Source organism: Impatiens glandulifera, chromosome 1 (genome assembly GCF_907164915.1).
Source record: "Impatiens glandulifera chromosome 1, dImpGla2.1, whole genome shotgun sequence".
In the NCBI taxonomy this organism is placed as follows: Eukaryota; Viridiplantae; Streptophyta; class Magnoliopsida; order Ericales; family Balsaminaceae; genus Impatiens; species Impatiens glandulifera.
In genome coordinates this window covers 74,075,163-74,090,955 of record NC_061862.1, presented here as the reverse complement: position 1 = coordinate 74,090,955, position 15,793 = coordinate 74,075,163, and the positions used below count along the sequence as shown (strand labels likewise).

General features: G+C 29.1%; 1 protein-coding gene across 1 annotated transcript; it reads right to left on the bottom strand.

Moving 5' to 3' along the window:
- Positions 1-204: 204 nt before the first annotated feature.
- On the bottom strand, positions 205-4,214 carry LOC124921536 (protein HEADING DATE 3A-like). The gene is made up of 4 exons (XM_047462207.1): positions 4,017-4,214; positions 3,868-3,929; positions 565-605; positions 205-487 (listed from the first exon to the last, which is right to left on the bottom strand). The coding sequence occupies exons 1-4, from the start codon at positions 4,212-4,214 to the stop codon at positions 264-266; spliced, it is 525 nt and encodes a 174-aa protein (XP_047318163.1). The 3' UTR covers positions 205-263.
- Positions 4,215-15,793: the final 11,579 nt, after the last annotated feature.

Sequence of the window (15,793 nt, the reverse complement as noted above, 5' to 3'; positions counted from 1 at the left end):
TGAGTTGTGATATTTGATGAAATATTTATTATAACATGAATATTGTTGACATTAAATATAATAATAATAAAATCGTTCTCATAAAACCTGATAGAGATGCACCATTTTTTTATATTTTATTATAACTAACTAAGGCACCAACATAAGCCTATAATATCAGCACACTCTCATTTATTTTGAAGACAGTAAAGTTATCTATGGATATTTATATTATATTATATATATGATCTTTTAATTGCTCAACGACACATATCCTTAATTGATCACGCCCTTCGGCCACCAGATCCACTTTCCCTTTGGCAGTTGAAGTAAACTGCGGCTACAGGGAGGCCGAGATTGTAGAGCTCAGCAAAATCCCGAGTGTTAAAGTTATGGCGCCATCCAGGAGCGTAAACCGTGTGCCTTCCTAGCTGCTGGAAAAGTATGAATGCGAAACGGTGAATTCCCATTGTCGGGTGTGGACTCTCGTAGCAAACCATCTCTTGTCCTACATATGACCAAAAAATATTTATACAAACAAATATTGGGCATATGATTATTAGGACGAGATTTAAATTAACTAACCGAAACTCACTCCTGTGGTAGCTGGGATATCAGTGACCAACCTATAATAATTAATGACAAAGAAGACGTACAAATTTATTTTCGAAACTACTAAAGATTACTTGATTTGTCTTGTATACATTTTTCACAAGAAAATACAAATGTTATCATACTATAAGAATCACATCAAGTGAAAATTAAAATATTAATAAGTATAATAATTGGTGGGAGCTAGGGAATGTTCCTTAAGTTATAAAACAAGTGGGACCATCATTAGAAATTGATAAAGTTTTTGACCTTGTTAGATTAATTGTTTTTTTATATTCAATATAACCGCATTATTTTATTAACTTTTATCGTCTCATTAAATTAATTAATTTAAATATAATTAATTAAAAAAATAATAATTTATTTTATCATTATATTCATATCCTAAATTATTTTACATAAAAATACCTACTCAATTCATCACCTTTCAATATTTTTTAAATAATAAAAATTATTAAAAACAATTCCTATCCGAACAAGCACCTTAATTAAGTCCATGAAGACAGTATTATTCATCCAAAAACAAAATATGAAAGAAAAGAAAGATGTTTACCAATTAAGTATTAAGTTCATTCCTTGTCTACACTAAAAGCTTTGCACAATGCATTATACTAGTTAAAAGATAATATAATCTTTTACCAACATATTTATTTATGGACTTTATGCGTTTCAAAATCAAGACACAAACTCATTATATATTTAATAAGTATAATAGCGATAAATGTGATATGAACTTACCGAGTAATCACAACATGTGTTAAAGTCACACCATAAATCAATTAAAAAATAAAGGCGAGTGATAATTAACTTAAACTTATAAATGTTATAGAATCCTTATCATCATAATCTAACAATAGTAAGTTGATAAAATTGGTTGATAGTTAATTTTTTAGAATAATTATGACCTATTTAGTAATCTATTACTCATGTCAATTATATCAATTGATATATTTGCATGCAAATTAAAGATATTTAAATCTTACTATTAAACAAGTTATGAGGTTTGTAATGCACTAAAATAAATCAAAAATAAAAATTCCTCTTATAAAGATAGTTAAAATAGAAAGAATGTTTTAATCTAGTACTTCAAACAATTAACTTCCACCATTGTGTTAACATTGTGTTGCAGGTTTAAAATGTATTTGATTTAGAATGGCTATAGGTTTAAAATCATTCTTTTGACAAAAGAATTATTCCCCCCAGATTGGGGCGGCCCGAGCCTGGGTAGCATTACCTCGGGAGGGCCGTCCTCAAGAGTCACCATAAAGAATTGCTATATATAGGTTTCATGATAGAATATACCTATCCTAACTATCAATCTCAATCCAAATGGCTTAGAGGAAGACCACTCATATATGGATAAAGAATAAGCAAAGAGACATAGGCTACAGGGTGGGGGTGGGGGGGACTGATCGATCCTCTTCTTCACACAGCTATGAATCAACATTATCATTCTCTTTCAAAAGATAAAAGGTGCCCACCCAATTCTATATAGATTTTAATATTTTTCTTCGGGTTATTCAATAGTAACTTAAATATTCTCATTACTAATTTTAGGTGATATATATATATATATAAATGACCATGACCTTTTAATTTAGCTTATTATTCGATGAATTAATATAATAACTTAGTGGTAATCGTGATTTGAACCCACTAGATCATTTGGAGTATAATTTTTCATTTTAGTCATACTTTTTCATATTAAATTTAAACAAAATCACCTTCCTCTTTATTTTACAATTTTTTATCTTATTATAATGATAATATGTGACAACATATATTTACTTTTAAAAAGATAGAAAGATTGTAAAAAAATATATTACTTTCAAAAATCAATTCATAATTTAATTAATTGAACTAAAATATATATTTCTAAAATATTGTGATCCATGTAGCTTGTGATGAGGGAAATACGAATCTTATTTGCAATTAAAATGGAACAAAAATAAACACTTTCAAGAATTTATATTAAACTACAGATTGCACTTTAATAATTAAAGATATAAAGTGAATAATCCTAATAATATATAATGTGGAACTCATCCCCTGGTATAATATAAGTTAATTAGTGATAAAAGAGTTACAAGTTTTGAGTTAAATTCTCACTATGATTACTTTAAATTGAAATAAGGTTATTATTATATTATTATGTACATATTTTTTTTTAAAAAAACTAAGAATTAAAACTATAAAAATGTCATAATTAGCTCCACTAACATTAATTAATAAATACATAACATTAAAATATGAATAGCATTTAATTTCTGAATGTTATTTACCTTTATTTAAATAAGAAAAATAAATAAATATTTATCTTCAAGTACATTAATTGTTTTTAATTGGTTTTAAGAAAATATTATGTAATTGAATATTTTATACTTTCAATAAACATAAAATTAAAATAAGAAGGAAGAATATTATTTTTCATAATAATAATTTGAATTATTATATGTTTTAAATAAAATCTTATAAGATAAAAACAAGTGGAATATTTGAGTGTAGTAAGAGTAGGGCCATAGAACATTGTCAGTACACAATATGCTGAACAACATCATGGTTTTATATTCTTCTGAAAACATATAAATGAGTCATAGGTTGAAATTATTAAATCATTTAAAAAACTTTATGCATCTTTTCATTATTATTAAATATTAACATTTAGAAAGACTTGGATAACACGTTAATTCTCCTTCATTCAAAATAAAAAATATATATAATTCAATTATATTTAAATAATCGGAATCTAAGTCTAACTTGTTTGGTGTATATTTTAATAAGATGACTTAATATATTTTCCCACTATATATTAACATTTGTAATATACTTGAATCGATTTGATTCAATTATATATTTAAATAATCTGAATATAATGTGTTGTTTGTTGTATATTTTGATAAAAATTGACTTATATTATTTTAGTAAAATTTTATAATTTTTAAAAAATATATAGAATACTTTACTTAGTAATTAAGTGAAATAATGATAAAGTACTATTTAATTATATAAATATTGTTTTTAAACCCTATTAAATATTTAACAAAGATAATTAAAGAGACAACAACACTAATTTTGTTATTGTTTTCTTCCCCTTTACTTTATTTAATAGTGGTCGGACAGAAATTCCTAAGTCATAGCTTAGAAGGAAATCAGAAATGGAACTTATAACCGTATCTAGAAATTAGGCTAGAGCTACAATCCTTTATTTTCCGATTGGCTTTCTCGGGTTAGTATTTGCTGGAACAAAAGAAATTAAACAGAGAGAAGTGACAATACCAATGTAAGTACTCCCTAAGGGTTGGGTTACTTGGGCTAGGAGCATCAGGATCCACCATAACCTTTAAACACATGTCAACAATACTTGCATATATTAGAATTTGAATAATTCCTGGTCTAAATAAAACGAACAAGAAGAAAAAGCTTACGAGAGTGAAAAAAGTCCTAAGATCTTGACCACCAATGTCAACCCTAGGCTGGTTGATAATTTGGGAGGGTCTAAACTCGCACCCATTTGTGACTTCCCTCGTGTTATAAGTAACCCGGAGCTCGATGGACCTAACAAAAGGGTCCAACACATCGCCCACAACTCTCCCAACGACAAGAGGATTGATGTCCCTTCGCATGTCTAAAAATAGAGAGAAAAAGATATTTGTTTTTTGTGTAGTTGTTTTTATAGAAGTGTAATAGTTCAAGGGAAGCTGTACTAAGTATATATATACAAGTATGTGCATCTATATTTCTATTTTAGGGGACTATAACAATACTATTCTCTTCTAGCTATGCCTTTCATTGGCTAGTGGCTACTTTAAATATTCTTCTGTCCGTGCAAAGTATCCTCATCCCCCATTGCCTTACCTTTTCTAACCTCAGCTCGAATCCAAATACTTTTTTAAATTATCGTCGTTGTTTAGGTTTTTTCCTTTTTTGTTTAATTGTTTATGTGGCTTGAATGAAAAATAGAGAATAGGGAGAAAAATGGGACACCTCTCCACTGTACCTGGTGCTGGGGAGGATCTTTCTTGATCAACATTTCCCCTATCTTGCAGTTGTGACTCTTCGATCAGTAACAGTTGCACAACAAGTTTGGGATTTTTCTTCAACACCCTTGAATGACCATTAGTGCTCCTCCATTTTCTTCACCAAAATGCTTGTCCTCGTCTTTACGTTTATGTTTTATGCTTAAAAAAATATTGTGTTTTTGAAAATAAAACCATATTTCTTTTTCTTATTGTGTTAAGCTTGTGTTCTAACATGTATACATATGTTGGTACATCTTTATTGACAAAACACTAAGTTGATTTATATATTTTTTTTGGGGAAACAAGCCTAAATAAACAAATCGTGTAAGTGAAAGAAAACTTGAGTTGCATACATACCGTCTCCAAGTTTTTTCTTTAATTTTTCCCTCAACATTATTCTCCGAGTTTTTTCTTTCAGTTAATTCGATTGTCAATAATCGAATTCGTTAATAGCTCCCTCAGATTGACCGAAGAAGAAACGATTTTTGATTTAGGGATCGATTCATTAATAGGAGAAGACATTTTCTTTTGACAAATCCCTAACACTACAAGTGCACAACAACATTCTTTACATTGCAAATTTGCAATAACGCGTGCAATACTGGTTCCCATAATCTGTAAAACATATACTAATCATGGTTAGTATAATTTTCCAACAATATTTACATTAATATTTTTATTAAAAGCCTCATGTTTTTGCAATAATTTCTTCAATAACTTCGTTAATATATATACATTATTAAAATTAGTACGTATTAACATTTTCAAATATTTCCGCACGCAATACATTAACAATTTTATTCAAATACTTAATATTTGAAAATGATGTCATACAATTTACGGTAATTTATGCAATCTTTTCTTCAATATATTTGATAATATATACATATGATTAATTAGAATATATTTGCAAATATATGTGCACTCGTTTTGCAATACTCAATTAAATTTATATTCAAATAATGAATATTTAAAAACGATCCAATAAAATTTGTGATAGTTTATGCAATCATTTATTCAATATATTCAATAATTGTTATATATACTGTTAGAGTAATTAGCTAATTAACTTAGTATAATTAGCCACCGATTATAAAACTACCAGGTTTTGAATATTTATTTAAGTAATCAAAAATGAATAAATTGTTAGAATATAATTTATAAAATGATTTTGATAATGAATGGAGGATAAAATTAAATTCAATTAAATATATAAGTTATATATATATATATATATATATATATATATATATATATATATATATATATATATATAAAATTGCTAAGTCATATCAAGTATATAGTAATTGTTTAAAGATAACAACAATATGTTGTAGTATAGGGGTAAGTACTTCCGCCCACACGGGTGACCAGGGTTTAAATCTCACTCGGAAGCTTGTGATTTGACACAAATAATAATTTGAGTTTTATTATTTCAGGGAAGTTGCGCGCATCCGGCTGAGAAAAATACCGAAATTACCACATAGGCGCATCCAACATTATAAAAACCGGAAGCACTCCAAAATACAAAAATTGTCACATAGGCAAAGTCGGTAGTTTGCAAAGGCGTATTCAGTGGTTTGCGCGACCGATCGGTTATTTGGAATTCGATACTTAATGAGGCGTATTAGGTTATTTGGACTTCGGCATTTAATGAGGCGTATCTGGTTATTTGGACTTCATCATTTAAGGAAGCACGACCGATCAGTTATTTATTCCGGTATTAAATGTCTTCGGCATTTAATAGGCGCTTTAGTGTTAAATGACATCGGTATTAAATGTCTCCGGTACTTTCTCAAATCGATAATGTGGATAAGAACTTCCCAATATTTGATCAATCTCATCTCCAAATTAAGCATTCGTCATGGGTAGTTTGGGAAAGCAGCATATCACCAATTTGGGATGGGCAGTCTGTCAAAATAGTAGAGACAAACCTAAAGAAGACTATCATATACCAAAATTATTCAAATTCTCTACAATGAACGCTCCAAGTGTAACAGGCTCCATTAATGAATTCTTGGCTACTATCATAAAAATACAGACAGGATTAAAGGAGGATATTTTCTGATGTACTTTTCTGGAATTCAACCAATCAAGTTAGGACTGGTGTCTTCTAAAACAAATATGTCTGTTATACGACATTTGTTGTGCTTTGGAAATAAAAGAAGATAAAAGGAAGAACAGACAAGCAGGAGAATTGAGGATCTGGGCTCTCTTGCTAATAAAACTCTCTACATATATATTCAAGCTCTTGTCTTAGCATATTTCTATGAGAGAGTGTTTTCATATCGAAAATCATTGTATCAATTTTCCATCATTGCGAGTTCTTTGTAAGTTTATAGAGTGTCTATCAACAAGTGTTGTGTGTTAGGAGTTCGAAAACAAGCAGTAACTAAGTCCTGGTTGTTTAACTGAGTTGTACAAGTGTGTTGTATTTTTTTTGAGAACGCTGGGTTTCGCTGCTCCTATGGAGTGCGACTAATCCCCGCGGCTTAAGTAAATAACCCGTAAACATACTTGACCATTTAACAAGGTGTAGAACTTATCGCCTGACGGGCTCGAACCTAGGACCTCATGGAGGCTTGGGGGATATCTACATCTTGTTGTCGCTAGGCTAGAAGAGGGGATAAGTGTGTTGTATTTAACCAAATCTTCTAGTGAATATTCTTCCCAAGGTTGAGAAGAATATCCTTCTCGAGGTCGAGAAGAAGGGATGACGTAAGAGAGTTTACTCTGAACATCCATAAACATCTCTTGTGTCATGTCTTCTTTACTTTCTGAATCTTCCAACCATTTATTTGTTGCTTCAAGTCGAAACAAACACTTCCGCACTTGAACTCGGTTCAAGAGTTTGTGACGATTGTGAAGAATAGAAACTGATAATCAACCTATAAAAGGGTAATTATCAAACGAAGTTTGTGATAGCGATTCGAACGACTCATTATCCAGCGAAAGTTCTGATAAAGTTGTTACCTGCTTCAGGGCTAAGAAAGAATCTGAGGTATTTGATTTCTCCACTAAAGAATTTATAAGATATGACTTAACTGCTGCACTTAATGACATGGTCATTGAGTACAAGAAGTTGTCAGACTCCTTCAATGAAATGAGATTGAAATATGAAAGTGATAACTCTTCTTCATCTCAAACTTTTGAACCAAAAGATTTTGAAAACAAAGTGGTTGAGTTCTCATGTGAGAATGAGAAGCTCAAGAAAAAAGTTCAAACACTATTTTCTGAAAACCAATGTTTGACATACGTGGTCAGTTCCTGGACGAGGTCTAGAGATGCAGTCAGACAACATATTACTCTATTGAGGCCTACCGAATGCAAATCCGGTTTAGGATTTGACAATGCCAGCCTAGACAAGTCTTGTGAAAAGTTAAACCCAATGAAAGACAAGCTTAAGACAATAAGTTTTGTTAAGGGTAGTTTAACTGATAAAGGAACTGATCCAAAATGTGAGAATTTGACTTCAAAGGATGAAGTGATTTATGTTAAGCCATCTTCAAATTGGCTGAAACTTGAGAGAAGAACAGACAGTTGGTATGACAAGAAAAAACTTGATAGAAAGTCAAGAAATGTTTATCAAAAATCATCCTTTGAAGTTCATGAATCATCAGCAGGCAGTAAGAGATAAGTCAAACTTACCACACACACACAATGGGAAATCCATAAGCATAATTGAGGTATGGATTCCCAAGGGACTAATCCATCACGGACCCAAAAAAAATGGGTACCAGATCTGTTTTTGTCTATGAATACAGATAAAGTAGGACTGCATAGTGGAAGATTAAGCATGACATATGGACAGCCGGCTATTGACAAACATAACATATGAAGGTAACAAGCATGAAGTGGCTAACATCCTCACGAAGCCACTTCTCGAGTCTATGTTTTCTTACCATAGAAATATTTTAGGATTGTTAGATTACAATAATGTCTAAACCGATTTAATTATAAACTCATCTGGTTTTGATAATTTAGTTTAAATAATCAAAAAGGAGAAATTATTAGAGTAAATTAACTAATTAACTTAGGATAATTAACCAACGATTATAAAACTATCAGGTTTTAAATATTTAGTTTAAATAATCAAAAAAGGAGAAATGGTTAGAATATAATTTATGAAATGACTTTGATAATGAATGGATAAAACTAAGTTGAATTAAATATATATAGGTTAAATTATATATATATATATATATATATATATATATAATTGTTAAGTCATATCAAGTATATTAATTATTTTAAAAATAACAATAAGGTGTTGTAGTACAGTGAAAAGTACTCATGTCTGTCACACAGGTGACTAGGTTCGAATCTCACTAAGCGTAAATAATAATTTGAGTTTTATTATTTCAGGGAAGCTGCATGCATTCGGTTGAGAAAAATACCGAAATTGCCATGTAGGCGCATCCAGCATTATAAAAAAACTGGAAGCGCTCCAGAATACCGAAATTGCCACGTAGACAAAGTCGGTAGTTTGCAAGGGCGTATTTGGTAGTTTGCAAGTCAGTAGTTTGTGCGACCGTCGGTTATTTGGACTTCGACACTTAATGAGGCGTATCCGTTTATTTGGACTTCAGCATTTTATGAAGCGCGATCGATCGGTTATTTGGACTTCGGCATTTAATGAGGCGTATCCGGTTATTTGGACTTCGACATTTAATGAAGCGCGGCCGGTCGATTATTTGGACTTCAGCATTTAATGAAGCGCGATCGGTCGACTATTTGGACTTCGACATTTAATGAAGCGCGGTCGGTCGATTATTTATTCTGGTATTAAATATCCTCAACATTTAATAGGCGCTTCGGTATTAAATGACTTCGATACTCAATGTCTCTGGTACTTTCTCAAATCGATAATCTGGATAAGCACTTCCTAGTATTTGATCGATCTCAACTTCAAAATAAGCATTCGTCATGTGCAGTCTGGGAAAGCAGCATATCACCAATTTGGGAAGCTTTTTTAGGTGTTATTCTTGAGGATTAGACCAAGAATAGGAAACCCATTTTTTAACTTTTTAAAATTAAAATTAGGGTTTTTTCCTTTTATGACCGATTGATCGGTTTTGATTTTCATAGAAAGCTCATAAATGATCCTAGAATCGATTTACAATCATCAAATTTAAGAACCAGACAACATTCAAGCTTATTAAAACTGAAATATAAAAATTTTAATTTCAAATTGGAAGTATGAATTAATGGATGACTGGAAGTTTACCAAGTGTTGGAGAACACTCCTTTGACCTCAATGAAGCTTTCTGAATGACTGAATCCAAGCTTTAAGCCCTTATGCAAAGATTTCGCAAAATTCAAAAGCTTGAAGCTTAATTGGAAGATTTTCTATAAATCTTGATTCGAAGCTTGAGATTGGATCTCTTAGCTTTGGATTTGTAAAGAGAGGGTATTTATAGCCTCCAAAAGTCGGTTGAGGCAACAAGTGGGTTTGAATCAGTTAAACACCATTTATTGTGTTTTGGTTATTCTTCATCCTAGTTGTGGGAATATCCTTTATTGATGCCTGTGAATATAGGGAAAATGATCATCGTGGTAGGATGATCATTTCACCTTTTGAATCATTCGAACTGGTTGATTGTAGGCGGAGTTTCATCTTTGATAAATCAAAGATGGGACATGTTCTTATCCTTCGGCGATCGCAAGGAAGAAGACAACCCAAACGTAAAACGATGTCGTTTTGGGTGTAAACGCGGACGCAGAGCGCTCTATCCACGTTCTATCAGCGCTCCATCGCGATCAACTCATTTCGACTAATAGCGTTAAGGCGCGCGTCAATCGATCCCCTGCTTCGCGGATGCACACCTCCTTTGTTGAAGCGGGAGACACTGGCACTTCCTAGGCGTTGGATGAAAATTATTCTGAATTTCGGCTACATTCGATTGTGAATTTATTTTTTTATTTAAAACCTTAAAAGTTTGTTTGAATTTAATTTTTTCTTTCAACCTTTTGGCTTTATTTTTAATTCTTTAAAATACACAAAATATTTAAAATAAATATAACAAATATTTTGCCAATTTATTTTATTTTATTTTATTATATTTTTGGGTTAAATATATAATTTTTGGCGATAAAATGGGTATCAAATTTCATCCTAAATTATTTATTTTAATCCATTTGATTTTTTTAAAAATTATTTTGAGATAATATGAGTCAAACATTTATCCTAAATAATTTTATTTATTTGATTTGGCCATTATCCTAAATTAATTAGGTTTTATTTATCACAATAATTAATCTATTTAATCGTTTAATTAGGCTTTAGCCTTGGGGTTATTATTTTGATTTTATTTATTTGAAAATAAATCAAAATAATTATTTTAAATTTATAAATTGGGAATGTAGATTTTTAGTGCTTACGTTAGGAGAAAATGGAAAATTTTAATCTCTTAGACATGTCAATTTTTGTATAAATATTTAGAAAATCAATAGGGACAATGATGAGATCATTTGTTCTTATGATTGTTTCAAAATGAACTCAATTGTTTCCTGAAATCCGAACGAAATATATCGAAGTGAATTTTCGTTTTGTAAACACGTGATAACTAAAAAATGTTTTAAAGGGATGCTTGTGGTAAAGTCAAGCCAATTGTAAAACCATGTATTCAAAGAAGGATATTATATATTAAAAAATATGTGTTTGGAGTCTTCGACTTTTAAGAAATAAATATAACAAAAAAAAGGAAAAAAAGAAAAAAGCCTCATAATGATTGAGATATTGAAATCATTATTTGTTACTCACTCATACTCTAGTCTCAATTTTTACATACAAGAGTATAAATGTACTAATTCTACGAGATAGTATATTGGGTGCTATAAAAGAAAAAATGATAATAAATAATAAAAAAAATAGTAATAGTTTAGGATTGAGATATTGAAATCACAATTTATTACTCACTCAGACTCTAGTCTCGATTGCTACGTGCAAAAGCATGAGTGTACTGATTCTATCATATATATATATTATATATATATATATATATAAGAAAATCACTCGGAGTCAAAAATTACCAAACACGCAAATTTTTTACAAATGTGGAAAATGAATTATACTTCCGAGATATGTGGTATAAATTAATAAATGGAATCCTTATATAAACTTCAATTATTGATGATTGAGCACAAAATCTCTCAAACAGAAAAAAAAAATATTGCATTACAATCATATGTATACGAATTTGAATTCACAATCGATGACTTTTTGGTTGAAGTAAAATAAAACACAATTTGTTTTCTTTTAAAACGGACAAAAGATGATGTTAAAAGCTAATTTCTAAAAATGTTTTGATCCAAAATTTTGAAAAATGAAATTATAAGTGCTAGAGGTCAATTCTCATACGCTAAACAAAAAAAATAAATTAATAATAATAAAAAAAAATATCTTTACGCAAGACCCTAAGTTATATATTAGAGGCATTTTGTGGGGAAAATACATCATTTTCTAAATAAAAATAGTTTCTCGATATTTGGGGAATTTTCTAAAATAATATATGAAGAGTTGTGTTCTCTCGTAAATAAAAAAACTCAATAAATCAACTATTGTTGATTTCAAGATATCGTGGAAGTCATTTGAAAAAACTCTATACATGACACTATTAATCCTTAGGGAAGATTTCTAGATGCATATATCCAAACTTTAAGGCCTTAAACAGAAGATTTGAAAAATCTGAAGAATGGAAGTTTTAATGGAGAATTTCCATTTTCTTTGATTTTAGGCTTCTATGTTTGTAGGTTAGCTTCGAAATGATTTGAGGAGGGTATTTATACTATTCATAGGTCGGTTGGAGAAGCCTAGTGGCCTGAATCAACCTAAAATCATTAATAGTTTTTAACTGTTCTTGGATCATGACAATCACCGGAATATGGTGATTATCCGTATTTTTATATGTGAGAATGATAATCATCGTAGGTTTAAATATGTTTTTAGCAATGGGGTTAATTATTTTGATCTTATTTGTTTAAAAAATGATTCAAAATAATTATTTTAATATTATAAATTGAAAGGTTGATTTTTAGTACTTATCATATTAAAATTCTAAATTCAAAGTTCATTTCCACTCGAATTGATATTGTTTTTATTTCAATTGTTATGTTTAAAATTTAAAATTAAATTAATTCAATTCAAATATTTTTTTTTGATTAAAAAAGAATATAATAAAAATAATTTAAATATGTATATTTTATTTAGATATTGATTTTATAGAACTTAGGATAACTCAAGTGTTAATAGTTTTTTGTTTAGTATTTGTTTCTTATTAATAAAATTAACATATTTATTTCTTAAATTAAAAAATATATCGATTCTAAATTCTAAAAAAAAATATCTGTTTTAAATATTAAATTTCTAAATTATAAATAAAAATATTTGTTGGTATTTTAACGTTTTAAATTGAAAAAAGAAATTAAGTATTGTGAATGATAAAATACTAAAATATCTTATTTAGAAATACTTAAAAAAAATACAATTTCGAACCAAAACAAATTGGAATTGAAAATTATAAAATCATATGTTCCGTTATAATTCAAATTTAATTTTAATTCTTAATATTAAATGTATTCTTTCCAACTTAAAAATTGAAATTACACTCTCAATCCAAATTATAATTTCTTGTTATCAAACGCACCAATTAATATGTTTAAAGTTTAATTTAATCCACTTTATAAACTTATTTACTTTAACTTATTTTATTAAACTGATCTCACGACAGTATTCAGTTTATTTTAGTATATATGATAATGTTAAAACACTAAGTTTATTTAAATTATTTATTTTATATTTGTAATAATATTTTATAATTAATACAAATATATACATATATTATAGTTAGTTATTTAGATGTATTATTAATTTTTTAAATACTAATCATTTTATTTTTTTAATAATTTTTTTTTATAAATTATCATTAATAAATAATTCAATTATATATTTATAACTTTAATATTTTACTCATAGTAATTACATTTTGTTTTTAAAATAATTTAAAATATGAATAAATTTCTTAAATTATATAAATAGATTAATTTTAAAATTTTTATTAATATCTAATTTTAAAATTTTCATTAAAATGCAAAATAAATAATAAATAATTAGATAAACAAAAATATATCATTTATTAATAAAAATATACATGTAAATATTTTATTATTTTAAAAAAACAATCACTATATATATATTAAAAGATAAATCTATATTATTATAATAATTTTATATAATTAATTTAATAAATATATATTAATTAATGATTAAATAAATTATATAAATATAAATAAAGGGAAATAAAGTATAAAAACAGAAAAAGAATAGGATGAATGAATAAAAGAAATGAAAGTTAAAAATAAATTAAAATTATATGATTAAACATTGAGGAAATAAAAAAAAATGTTTTTAGACTCAAAATATGTTTGAATATATATATATATATATATTATAATTTATTAGTTAAAATTTCCGTTTATCTGAATCAAACTAACCGTATTTATGACCTAATTATGGGGAAATTTGATGAAATGCCTGATAAGACCCCTAATTTCAAAAAAGGTTAACGCCGGATAAACCTTGCAAAAGTAGTCTTTTCCCTTGCGAAATGTCCGTCTTGCCCCTCTCGTGCCCACTTATCGATATAAGACGTGAAATAATACTCTCGCGTTTTCATTTAAAACGCGTTTATGAACTCACGCATTTCATTCGCGTTTTAAATGAAGCACATGAGTGTTATTTCGCATTAATGGAAAGATGTGATTTATAACTATCGCATTTTATTGTAAAACGCATTTATGAACTCACCCTTTTTATAATAAAACGTGATAGTTGTAAATCGCGTCTTTCATCGTATATATACTTATTTGCCACTCATTTAAAAAAACCCTTTCCATTCACGATTCTCGACTCTCTCGACCTTCCATTCACGACGTTCAACTCTCTCGACATTCCATTCACGACTCTCCAACTTCCAACTTCGTTAAAATCAGTTCAACATCTTCATCGATCCACTATCATCATCGTTCGTCCTCCGTCTCTTCGTTCATATTTTCATATGAGTTTAGGGTTTAGGTTTAATATGTAATGTTCTTATTATTCTGCCATTTATATTGATAGATATTGATGTGTAATCCTTAGATTTTAGGTTTATGTAGCTTTTAGTTTATATGATGTTGCTTATCCATTGTTCTTCACTCACGAGCATTATATTAGTGTTCATATTATGCATGCATGCATGGTTTAGGGTTTATAATAACCTTGAATTGCTATTTCACGAGCATTGTACCTATATGTATTGTACGTTTGTACTTTATTTGAATTGTTTGTTAATGTTTTATCCAATTTCCTCGTATTTTTTGATGTTGCTTACTTGAGTTGTTATGTTTTATAGTTTAGGTAATTATAATGTTCTGGAGTTGCTTACTCCAATGTTGTTCCTTTTTTGTAGATGGAGTCCACTATAATTCCTGAGTTTGCTGGTAGTGTCTCATGGAAAACCAATATCTCAAACATTCCCACCAAGTTTATTACAATGGATCTAATGGAAAGTGTAAAGCAAACCCAATTTCGGTTTTTATTCAAATGATCCACATTAATGCGATTCTTAGGAATAATAATAAATCAAATGCTCCTCAGAAAGAGCAGCTCAAATTCTATGGAGATGATGTTTCTCGTGAATGGAGAGGAGCTGTGCTTCTGGATGAAAGAGTTTTCCATGGTCATAGGCCTCAATTTTGGGAGATTCTCTGCGGTGGAAATCATTTTCAATCAAGATGAAGAATGTCCACATTTGGTTGTTAAATATTTTAAAAGTAATATGATTGTTAGAATAGCAGACCTTCACTCAAAATTGGTATCCTACTTTGATAAGAAAGATGCATAGAAATTGGGGCTGGTATACATGGTTTGCCATTATCTCTTCTTCCTTGACCCAAATAGGATAATAAATATCAAATTCCCCAGCATGGTTGAGGACATCGACACTTTCCTCCAATTTTCATGGGGAAAGTTGTCATTTAGAGCAACCCTGAAGGGTTTGAACAGGGACATGGAACACTACAGGTTGCTATATCTAGAGAAGAAGAAAGTCATGGGGAAGAAGAACAATGACAAGAATATTGATATTTCTTATACCATATATGGGTTCGTACTAGCATTACAAGTGTGGACCTATAAGGTTATC

Bases quoted from the DNA above. Each gene is read 5' to 3' on its own strand.
- LOC124921536 (XM_047462207.1), bottom strand. From the start codon at position 4,214: ATGCGAAGGGACATCAATCCTCTTGTCGTTGGGAGAGTTGTGGGCGAT. The intron at 3,930-4,016 runs GTAAGCTTTTTC...ATGTGTTTAAAG, and splicing joins TTAGGACTTTTTTCACTCTC to GTTATGGTGGATCCTGATGC. The intron at 488-564 runs GTTAGTTAATTT...GGTCATATGTAG, and splicing joins TACCACAGGAGTGAGTTTCG to GACAAGAGATGGTTTGCTAC.